The sequence below is a fragment of the Epinephelus lanceolatus genome, chromosome 13 (genome assembly GCF_041903045.1).
Source record: "Epinephelus lanceolatus isolate andai-2023 chromosome 13, ASM4190304v1, whole genome shotgun sequence".
Taxonomy (NCBI): Eukaryota; Metazoa; Chordata; class Actinopteri; order Perciformes; family Serranidae; genus Epinephelus; species Epinephelus lanceolatus.
Window position 1 is genome coordinate 19,104,429 of NC_135746.1, and position 12,082 is coordinate 19,116,510.

At 41.5% G+C, this 12,082-nt stretch overlaps 1 protein-coding gene across 5 annotated transcripts in view; it reads right to left on the bottom strand.

Annotated features, from left to right (window-relative positions):
• Positions 1-12,082, bottom strand: part of syne1a (spectrin repeat containing, nuclear envelope 1a) — a 181,486-nt gene that overhangs the window by 133,704 nt on the left and 35,700 nt on the right. For all 5 annotated transcript variants that reach the window (XM_033649057.2, XM_078173825.1, XM_078173827.1 and 2 more), the window contains exons 10-21: positions 10,138-10,245; positions 9,596-9,733; positions 7,986-8,150; positions 7,646-7,758; positions 7,329-7,497; positions 6,966-7,062; positions 3,700-3,905; positions 3,039-3,203; positions 2,185-2,337; positions 1,113-1,256; positions 783-959; positions 132-290 (exon numbers count right to left, since the gene is read on the bottom strand). In XM_033649057.2, coding sequence (XP_033504948.2) covers positions 132-290; positions 783-959; positions 1,113-1,256; positions 2,185-2,337; positions 3,039-3,203; positions 3,700-3,905; positions 6,966-7,062; positions 7,329-7,497; positions 7,646-7,758; positions 7,986-8,150; positions 9,596-9,733; positions 10,138-10,245 — 1,794 coding nt within the window. The remainder of the gene's footprint in view (positions 1-131; positions 291-782; positions 960-1,112; positions 1,257-2,184; positions 2,338-3,038; positions 3,204-3,699; positions 3,906-6,965; positions 7,063-7,328; positions 7,498-7,645; positions 7,759-7,985; positions 8,151-9,595; positions 9,734-10,137; positions 10,246-12,082) is intronic.

Genomic DNA, 12,082 nt, shown 5'->3' on the forward strand with positions numbered 1-12,082 from the left:
TAATCTGCATTGCTGCCTCCTGGGTGTTTTGATGTTCTTGTAATCTCATTAATATAATCAGCGTTGTGGGTAATGTTGCATCTGTGTGGCATTCTGGTATGTGTGCGTACACATGTATGTTTAACACTAACCTGCGCAGAGCCCTGTATTTCAGCCACTCTCTTCTGCAGCAGGGACAGGTCGAAGTTTCGGAGCACCTTACTGGTGGAGAGTGTCCTCTGCAGGGTGTGGTGATTCCTCTCAATCACTGACAGACAGCGTTTACAGCTTTGCTGCTGGTTTAACAAATCCTGAGGAAATTGTGGAAACAACACAGATGAATAATGAAGTGTGTTAAAAATGGTGCATTCAGATATTTCCACACTTCTACAACAGCAATTCCCTTCCCATCAGACAACCTGAATTACAGCCTTGCAGTTGTATGCCTCTGTCAACCAGTCAAGTTGTAGTTAACATCCATGTAGCCATGACAGTTGACGATGCAAAGAAGCTATATATTCTAAAATATGGATGAATGCTTCACACACATCTTCAACTAGGCAGCACAGAAGAGCTATATAGTCAACATATTTTCAAGGTGGGCACCCAAGATGAGTGTCACCAACACAGAATCTGACCCTTCTGTTCCTGAGATGTGGCACTGAATAATGGACAGAAAAGTGTTTTTGCTTAACATTATGATGTAACAGTGAAGTTGACCTTATAAATGTATAAAATGTCATCACTTCTTCCATTTAGACATTTGTGTGAAGTTCAGTCCGTTCACTGTGATCATAGCCTACCTGCCACTTCTGTTTTTGCTGGGTCTGGGTCTGTGTGTCTGGGTCTCTGGCAGCAGAAGTGATGCGACTGGCTCGCTCCAGGGCTTGGTAAAAAGCAGTGATGTGTTTCTCCATCTCCTCCAACAGTGGCAGAAGAACATGACACTCCCTCACAAGGGAGGGACACCGTTCTCTCACCTGAAAATGGTTAATAAAGGCTGTTAAATAGTGATATGAAAATGTGTGATTAGGTTATAAAAAAGTCTCACCAAAGAGGGAAGGTAAGTGTGTTGAGATGTGTGTGATAGATTTCATTCTACTTCTCATGTTTTGGCCTTAAATGATACCTACCTTACTCAGCTGACTTTTGGCTGTTGCCATAGCTGCCATGACCCTGGCAGCCTCATCCTGTAGAGCATCCTTGGCGAGGAGCTGAGCACTGCGGGCAGCCAACTTGTATTGTGTCTCCATGGCAACAACCTTTTGCTTGGTATTCTGAGATGAGACGTGGAGGCAAAGGGTCATCTTAGACATCCTTAAATTGAATGCACTTTCTTCAAAACTGCTTTTGAAAGATAAGGTCGTTTGCAGCTCTGACTTCAAACAATAAGTGACATAAAGCTTTTAGTAACTCTTTACTAAGAGCTCCCAATAAGCTTTGAGTTTGACTTGTAGTCTGGCAAATTGAGAAACAAACAGTGGGATCATCACACTCAAACTTTTCTTCAGTTTCTGGTCAGTTTCTGGTCTGATTGATCAGAGCTAATAAGATCAAACTGATGGATTAGAGGAGCGGCTGCTGCAGAGGCAAGAAAACGTTCTTTTGTTGGTTAGACCCTGGACTGTAGCATGCACGGTTTCCAGCTAAGTTTCACTTTCACTGTGCTCGGTGTTCTGAATGCAGCAGCAAATGCTGATATTTCGGCTGTGCACCACAAAAAAATGAATGTGTAGGAAACCCTGTGCATTATTAAGCTATTGTGATCTTAAAGGTATGCAGGATTTTCCCCCAAAGAACATGTACATACTCATTCAAAAGAAATCCCACTCAGTCACCACTTAGGACCCACTAGTAATGTGTGGTGGTGCAGAGCCTCTGCCCTCTGCCTGTATTTTCTTTTGGTCTTCTTAGTTTGCTGTGGTCGGGATGTTCATGGGCAAAATGTCCAGGTGAGGCTGGGACTTTATTAAAGGTAGCAACCAGGTGTCAGACTGTAAGCAGCATCCAATCCGAGACGAAGCTATGAAATCCGTGGACTGAGGCGAAATGACAAGCAGACAAAGCTGCGTCCAAAATGAGAGTGAATCTGGGGTTGGCTTTCACATTCACATTTGCTGGCAAGCGTGTTTACAAACAGTAACTGACATTCCCGCATGCACTAGTATACCTTTGGCATATGATAGAAAAGTTTGCTTTCCTCACCTCCACGTCCTGCAGAAAGGATCTAACGCTGAGGAAAGACACCTGGACAGGAACATTAAGCTTGGCCTCTGCTGTGTCCAGCAGCTCTTTCAAGGCCGTCACAGCCTTTAGGTGGTCTCTTCTCCACTTCTCCAGCTCATCTGCATGGGCATACTGCAATGAGGGACAGACAATATAAACTTTAGGATCAAGGTTCCCATGCATTTTTATGGGTAATATTTCAAAAGGTTTCCATAGCTTTTCAAGGACCCATAATATTTTTTTTTTCCTCGCCCCACTTGCCAGGCGTTTTTCAACTAACCAGATTCAAACTCTATTCAAACAGAATTTCAGCCAGCAGACAAACATGAAGAGAGAGACACGAAGAAAATAAAGACATGAATGTAGTGGTGAGCAAAACGTTTTCACACATCGACATATAGAGCTACATTACTGCGACAAATACAAAAAAATAAATTTGCCGTTATGTTACATTACATGGAAGGTGATCCATGGAAGGTTACAGTGAAATTTTTTGTTACACACAGCTAAATGAATTGACTTTCAGTGATTTTTACTAATTTCATTACTTTTCCAGACATAGAAATTGTGAATATGAAATTCCATGACTTTTCCAGGTTTTCCATGACCCTGGGAACCCTGTAGGATTTATTTTATCAAAAGACGTACCTTTCTCAGGCTTGGGTCGAACAGTACCATTTATTCAAAATAAAAATAAAAGTCAAACACCTTAATTTTGTGACCAAGAAAACCCCATTAATTCTCCTAGAAATACAATTTAATCAAGCTCTGGCTTTTCTCTGACATTCAGCATTATTGGTTGTATTTGTATTTTGTGTTTTTATTTTTATTACTTGTTTGACTTTGAGGAAGAGGTCTCTCCATCGTCCATTCAAAAGAAGTAGCTGCTGCTTGAGATCAAGCGACACAGTCTCATCACACGTCTCAATGAGAAAATTCCCTGCGTCGTTCATGGCTGCATGCTGATCCATCCAGTGGCTGAGGATCCTGAAAAACTCCTGGATAAGAGACAGACTCATTAAAAGAGACAGAAAGAAACACAGACAAGGAAATTGAGAGAAACAAAGAACAACACAAAGAACAAGTTTCAAAGAAAGAAACAAAGAAAGCTAATCATAAAAGAGACAAAGAAGTGGTTCATAGAGAGAAACAAAGAACGGACAATAAAAAACTGGGGTAATTAGCTGTCTAATCCTTGGTGGGGATGTGAATCTGAGGTAACCATGGCAATGCGACAACTCGAATATCCTTAGTGGCTTGTTGTAAGTCAAGGAGATCATTTGATACTTGAGTGGAGACTGCTAATAGGATTCCACTTAGAAGACCAAATGCTTGAAATTGGGCTGCCGTGGATTTGATTGCTACTACTCAGGCATTTGAGTCCATCAAATAAATGCATGTATGAAGGACGGGACTCTTAATCTGTGTGCAAAAAAAACACATCCTTGAAGTGTATGGTGGGGTTTCCTACGATATTAAGACTCAAGATTGTACCCGTTTTGTGTTTTCCGGCTGGCTCAGAGCTTCCTCTGCATCCTCCAGCCAGGCCTGTAAGGAGGCCACAGTGGAGCTGTACCTCTCCCAGTTGGACAGCACCTCCTCCAGCATACTCCTCACACTGCGCACTTCCATGGACAGACTCCTCCACTGGGTCACCACCTCTCGCATGAACCTGCGCACACCCATCTCGCCCTCGTCCGCTGGAGGAGAGATAAATCAACAATAACAACATCAACAATGATAGCAACAGCTATACTTGTACTACCAGCTAGAGTTGTACAGAGACATCATTATCTGTACCTGTTCAACCAACAAAGTTATCCGTCTCTGTGGTCTCTGTATCTGTATTCACTGGCAATGCAACTGTTGTGCCTTCAAAGCATCAAATTAATTTAGTACTGACATATAATTAATTATGAAATATTTTTCCACATCCTCATACTGTACTTTTCATCTCACTCTCTATAATTTAATAAATTATATTAGTTTTTATTTATTAATAATATCCATTTTCAAAGTTTTTCTTATTTATTTCAGGAGACTTTAATTCAATAATCTCACATTTATTTATTTTCAGACTAAAACAATGATTGAATTGCTTGTCAGCTTATTTGGATTTTGTCTGGGGTTTCAGTAAAACTGTGCATTATGACTCAACAAAATTTTTCTCTTTAGAATTAAAAGTTGTCTTCATGGGCAATAAAACCCACTCATGCTCAGTCCAATACACTCAGGGGTTTTACGCCCACAGCCTTACTTGTTCTGATTTAACAAGTGGCACTAGGCTAATGTTAGCTAATGCTAAGATGGGTATGGTTGACCGTCTAGAATGTCTGACCTTGACTATACTAACCTGTGCATAGTTTGTCACTAGAGAGGTGTTGTCACATTCCTCTACAAAAGGGGGTGATGTCTGGGTGGTTCCCTAAAATCTAAGATTCAAAAGTATGGCGGCGAGTTAGATTAGGTACATCACTAATACAAAAGCCTATCACTGTCTAATACAGGAAATACATATCAATGGGGAACAGACTTCAACACAACACAGGCAAAAACCCTGAAACCTCCAGCAAAGAACAGACTTGCCACAATCGAGAGCAGAGTTCGCATTAGCATGGTGAAAGTTTTGACAGTGAACATGGTAGATTCTTAAGTTTTTGGATGTTAATTGGACCCTGGAGCTTCCTTCCAATGTTTGCCACAAATCCCATTGTGGCAGATATTGGTGTACATTTCACAACCACTGACACAGTGCCAGCCACTGCCAGTTAGCCTACAAGCTAACATACAACATAAATATAAGCTACTGATGAAACCTAATTCTGATACATCTGCTAGTTTGCGATTTTGGTGCACAACACACTCCTCATCCTGTCTGGGTCTCACTGAGGCTCAAACATGATGTTTCCTTTGACGCCAACACTAGCTATCTTGATGCACACTGCTCTTTTCACTGGTCAACCTGGTGCTAGTTGCGCTGCACCAGTGCTGGAAAGTGGAAAGCAAAACCTAGCGCAAGGAGCAATTGATGGCAGGTTGGAGGCTAGATCCAGAATTTTTCATTGAGGGAGAACGCATAGATCTGCTTCCACCCACTTTCAATTTTTTTTTCTATATCTATGAGGAAAAAACATCCAACGATGAATCATCTGTAATCGCTTAACTTATCTGGGGGCAATGTCTATCCCAGCTGATATTGGGCTGGAGGCGGGGTACGCCCTGACAGACAACCATTCGCGCTCATATTCAGGAGACAATACTAACCACTGCACCACTGTGCCACCCCATGTTACACAAAATTTGAATCATACTAGAGTATTTTTATCCACTTTAAAACATGTCTGGAGGGGAACTTCAAGTCAGTTTGATAACTTGTGGACTCTTCCTGACATTGTTAATCTTAAACTACGTTTTTGCATGTACATACTGCTAATTGTCACTTGTGACAGCTATTCAGCAAAGGTTACATAGCCTTGCATTTAGGCACAGGACATACAGTATGGTACACGTATTCATAGAAATGCCAGACACAGAGCACATAAAGCCTGATGGAGCTACGTGCCTTTGTAGACAAGTCTCTGACCTAAAAAACTCTCACTACAGGGAGATGTATTATGTTTGCTTGTGTGTTCCACTTCATTGGTACTAACGCTCAGGTCTCACAAGTCCTGTACCACAAACTATTGTCAGCCAGTGTGGGGCTGATAAATGACTCCATATCCAGTTTCAAATACACATTAATCAGACAGTGCTATGCCTTGAAATAGTAGATCATTACGCATCAATCTCTTTATTCTCCTGCTGTGCCTCTATTCGCTATAACCTCAAACTGGGCCTTTAAAAAGATCCAAATGATCTCTCATCCAGCCAATCAGAGCAGAGGCAGCTAACTACCAGCTAGGCTCATGCGGTAATTGCGGTGGTGGGGGGCACTTCATTTGTGGGGTTGACCAATCAAGCCTCAGATGTCCTGATTTCTCGCCATACCTCACTCCTCCGCTCCACATACCCTAGAGCAGCACAACCCTGAAACTTAATGAAACCAACAAGCTAGCTCAGTTTGCGCCCAGAGACCTGCAGAAGTGGAGCAGCCCTTAACTAGCAAATGGGGTCGTATTCCCCACTGAGAGCTGGGAGTGGAGGAACCTCATTTAGCTGTAGCCTGCAGACTCTCCCCTTCTACCAAGCTGTAAAACCAGACAGGGCAGACTGTGCTGCTGGAAGAGAAAGCCTCATTGGTTATCGAGTTGTTGACGAGAGAGAATAAACTTGAGATATGTGTACAGTGCTGAGAAATTGAGTGCCACACAATTTCAGATAAAAGCAAAATCAAAAGGGCAAGAATGCAATTAGGTTTTAGTGACATAACAACTGTGAGATGATATACATTTATGAACAATTAGAGATTCTGCCGTAACATTTCTACTGAGATATTGATCCCTGTAATATCTCTACTAGCATTAAACCAGGGGTGTCAAACTCATTTCAGGTCATGGGCCACATAAAGCTTGATTCGATCTCAAGTAGGCCAGACCAGTGAAACCATTGCATAATAACCTATAAATAACAACAACCCCAATTTTTTTATGTGAGAGAACTGTATTCCGGTCATGGTGGACCATTTTACATGAAGTAGGCTACACACTGTAACTCACTCCTGAAACCTGACACCTCTTAGCCTTCACAAGTGCATCCACATTAGGTTTGTAAAATCATGAAGTGGCTGGATTGGACCCTTTGGTGGGTGGGTGACTTCTCACCTGAGCTGTCAGCACTGACATAGGCCTCAGCCGACTGTTTCAACGATCGGAACAATGCCTCGTAATTTTCAAAGAAATGATGCTTCTCCACAAACAACTAATGAAGACAGAAACAAACAGGAAATTATTATAACATGTGAGGAGACATTGCAGACAGCACCATTATAATGGATCTACAGAAATAAAACTAGTAGTCATACACTATGCAGCAGGAATTATTTTATAACCATATGACTTTTATTCAATAATGTCCAATAATAAAAAAAAAATATGGGCAAAATATTTTCATCTGCATAGGAACCCTAAAGATCTAGTTAATACTTCAGCACATCAACTACTGAGTGAATCAAAGCCTGAGCTTACAACATAATTGTGTAGCATCAGTTCCACAGATTCTTGTCGGCCGTATTTTATGATCCAGGATTTGAGCTTCGACTCGGCGAGAGTGAGAAAGGCCTGCATGTGATGTTTGTTCTCCAAGAACTCCATTCTAGACAAGTGGATGCTAGAAGATGTGGAGACAAAGTTCATCCTGAAAAAAGGCAAAGTTTACAAACGATATCAGACCTACAGCTTGACCCTCACATTCTGCTTCTTCTCTGAAAAGCAGAATGTGAAATCATGCCAAGTGAGGCAGTTAATATCAGACACTCAAGAGAGATTGGCAGCTTCTTTATTACCTCTCAGCCATGTCTTGGAGCTGGTCTGGGGGAACAGGGACTCCATCAACACTTCTGTCTTTATGGATTCTCTGAAAGACCTGCTGGTGACTTTCCAGGCTCTTCAACACATCCTGCACAGTGTAAAAACACAAACAAACAAATTCTTTTAGACTGAACAAAAAATAAGTGTCTGATCAGAACATTTCACAACAAATGAAAAGAATCCTTTATTGCCCAGTTTACTGCTCTTACTACTGAATTTATTTTTGACTAAAATATGAACTGAACAATGACGCCACTCTGTCCAGCGCCTTTTTTTTCTGCTATTTGCCTCTCCTGTCCATGGCTCTGTGCCAACCTTGTGCTGCTCCAGAGCCCTGTGGACAGTGTTAGCTGTCACATCGTGTGCCTGATGGACGATGATCTCTTGTCGCAGAGCTCCTTCAGCCTCATGCAGCCACGCCCCCACTTTGTCCAGAGGAGCAGGCAGAGACCTGTCCAGCTGCAGATGCCAGTCCAGAAGCTGAAATAAGGAAAACAATCGAGGAGACAAACAGAGACACGCTATGAGCAGACTGTGATTGTCCAGCTCACTGCATGGCACAACAAAAAGCAATTATAAATCACCTTACAGCTCCAATTAAAGCTCAAAATTGAAAACACATCACGGATGAAACAATAACAATGAAAACTGACACACTGACAATATAGACTGTAAAGCCCATTTATATGGATTGCTTTTGCTATAGTTTGTGTCTTAATTGAATCAAGCTAAATTATCAATAACTGGGAGACAAAATGCCATCAACCAATTAACTACCTGAGTCACCTATGTTTTTTCATAACAATGCACAGAGCTCAAAATCCTGATTGCATTAACAACCCCAACTGTACACTGTACTAGGTTGTCAATGACTATGTTTACATGCACAAAAAATTCAGGGTTTTTGCCCTTATTTCCAAAAAGACAATATCCCTACTGAGCTGTTTAAATAGCTAATGAAAATAAATATTCCACTAATATTCCCTTTCACATGCAGCCGTGCATAGTCTGATTAATGTGCTCTGACATGTTGTTTATCATGTCAAAATATGGAAAAGTGGGACGGCTGGAGCTGCTTGTGCCATTTTGCTTCTTCGTATCAAAATAGGCTTCTTTAACAGTTTTCTACCAGTGTGAATGTGCGAACGCAGCCGTTCAACCACCTTCTTGAAAAGGTCGGTGTTTTGATGTTTGTGCATATAAAAATAAACCTGTTGATAACCAGGTCATTCATAATGTTGAAAAGTAGGTGTGTTTCACCTTCCATGTATCTTTAATGCAGCTACAACACATCCATGACAAAACACAGAGTTCACCAAAACCAGGCAAGAGACTGTGCATTGCAAACTGCAGTAAAAAACCCAAGTAAGAAGTTTATTCCAAACACACTGTATACATGTCCAATGAATGATCCTAAAACCTGAATAATATGGGCTTATCACACGTCTTAATTGGAAAATGCTGCATTCGGAATAAGGCCTAATTCAGAATATCCAAACGGCTGTTTACATGACCCATATCATATACGGGGGGCGGCAGTAGCTCAGTCCACAGGGACTTGGGTTGGGAACCAGAGGGTCACCTGTTCAAGTCCCCGTCCGGACCAAAATATGGAGCGTGGACTGGTAGCTGGAGAGGTGCCACCTCACCTCCTGGGTGGTGCCCTAGAGCAAGGCACTGAACCCCCCATCTCTCATCTCTCCACTCAGTGCATGTATAGGTCCTGTTTGTGCATGTGTGTGTTGAAAAAAAAATTGAATTTCCCCTTGGGGATTAATAAAGTATAAAGTATATATATATATATATATATATATATATATATATATATATATATATATATATATATAAATAATATTCAGAATAATAGTGGAATATTAGTGTGCATGTAAACATACTTGTTGTTTGTTCAAATCTGCATCTCTCACCCTGTTAGAGACTCTTTCCCAGGCTTGTTTGACCAGAGCCTGGTCCACTGTCAGCATCCCATCCTTCTGAGTGGACTGCAGAGCTCCCTCCACCTGCTTCCTCCTCATCTCCAATTGGACACGCAGACTCTTAAACGACTGAAAAGAAACAAGTAAAATTTGCTCAGAATTCACAGCTCCAAAAATATTAAAGTTGCAGGATACAGAGATCAAAACAAAAGATCTCTCAGGAGTCGCACCATCGTCCCATTATTATTCTCCAAACAGACCATTAGAAAAAGCTGTCCCTCTTCCTGGCTTCGGATTCTCAGACTCTTCTTAATAATGTGCAAAGAAAATGGGGGTATCCTACATGCTGCTGAATATGGAAAGCATCCTGAGGCTTGGTGGAATAAGCCAGATTGACTGAAAATATGACGGCTGCTGTCTGATCCCCACAGTGTAATGCCACTGATTAAGCTAATAATAGGAACGTCTGTGCCCAGTGTGCCCAGTTTAAACTGCACACACACACACACACACACACACACACACACACTAACCTGGTACTGTTGAGAGAGATTGCCCTCAGTCTCCTGAGCCTGTACTGCATCTCTCTCCAGCTGGTTGAGCCACATTTTGAGCTCCCTCAGGCTCTTTCGCTGCTCTCTCTAGGAGGCCGGGATGGGTGAGGAGTGGTGGGGTGAACAACGGGTGGAGAGATGGACATGGAAATTGAAGAAGTACAAAGGGGAAATAAAAGAACAAATGAAAGAAGCAATGAAAAAGAACGTAAAGGGAAGGGGAAAACAGAGAGATACAGAGAAAAAGTGATTAACCAAATAAATGTTTGAGGGATTGATGAAAAGATGAGGGTGAAAGAGAGGGCATGTACTGTTAAACATGTGCTCTCCTAATCCTCTGTGTCTCCCTGTAGGACAAAACGTCAAAAACCCACAGCTGCCAAAAACACTCAGCTTAAACAGGGTACTTTGTCTGAGACCCCCTGCTAACATTTCCATGGATTTTAAGTAACCATGACGATAATACTATGCTGCTGAAAAGCTTGTGAGATGAGTCCATTGAGTTTGGGAGCTGTTCACTTTCAGTCTATTCAGTTTTTTACTTCACGTAAGCTCCTTTAAGGACATCAAACTTATTCTTTATGACAGCCTAGGACGCTAAAATAAATGCAGCTAATTCCAAAGGGAAGCAGACGTTTATCCTGCAAATCACTTTACAACCAGTGTTTCAGTCACTATTTATTATTTATGATAACAAATTTGTTGTTTTTAAGTAAAAACATGAGTGCCAATTAACCTTCATTCAGCGAAAGAGAATATTCAGGGCGAACATCAGTGTGCTAGCAAGAAGTGTCAACAAAGAACAAAGCAGGTGCGAAACACAACAACCACCAAAAGCCTTATCAGCGCTGTAAGACAACAGAACACACAGAAAGCAAGTGGTTAGTGCGGCTTTAAAGCACACCGCTGCTCCTGACACTGTTAACCTTAAAAACAGGCAACCTCTATTCACAAGCTTTCCATCAAATACGCTGTATCAGTGCACACTGCCAATGCCAGAGGCTTTCATTGTCATGCTAATGGAACCAGAAGCCATAGCGGGAGGTAACGTTAATAAATGGTAATATCACGTCTTATTATACTGGACTTCCTTTTGTTATCATGGCTCTCAAACCCTGCGGCAGGAATATTACATCAGGTAAGATAAAGAGCCAATATTAGCATATAGGCTCTATTTTGACATGGAAAAACAATGTTTAATCTCGTCCATACACTATACAGTAGGCAGTGATGCTGTAATCCAATAGTAGAGACAGAAAAATATGCATTAATCACATTTATATGGAAACCATGAATGTGCACGGGTGCTAATTACATTGAGATGCGGAAAATGATGGAAAACCTGCCCCTGGGACCTTTAAGTTACTCTATAACCTACCTCCAACATTTCCTCTATATCGCGAGGAGCAAGACCATGCTGAAGGACAGAGGCCAGCACAACAACCACAGGAAAGCAGCCACCACACAAAAACACCAGAGAGACAAAGACAAGGAGAGATACGAAGAGAGAAATGTGCAACAAGGAAAGACATCAAATAGGTAACGCACTGCCAGACCTGAGTCACATAACACCTGAAATCACTGCTTGTTTTAACCTTGTATAGCAGACAGGTGTTGTTTACTGCATCACAGCATTTTAGAGAGCATTAAGTAATCATAAAATATGAAAATCCACTTCCTGTAATTGCTCTGACTTTTACTTGACTTAAAAAAAGCCTCACCCACCTTGCACTTATAGGTTAAAACAAGCATCAAGCAGTGTTTAGAAAGACCCAGCTGTGCACACAACACTAACTAGACAAAATGCCATCCATGTATATATCGTGGCTGATACACTAACTGTGACATCTGAAGAGAAAGACAGAACACACAGGATGCAAAATGAGAGAAGACAAAGAATGGCATGTCCAGACTGAGATGAATC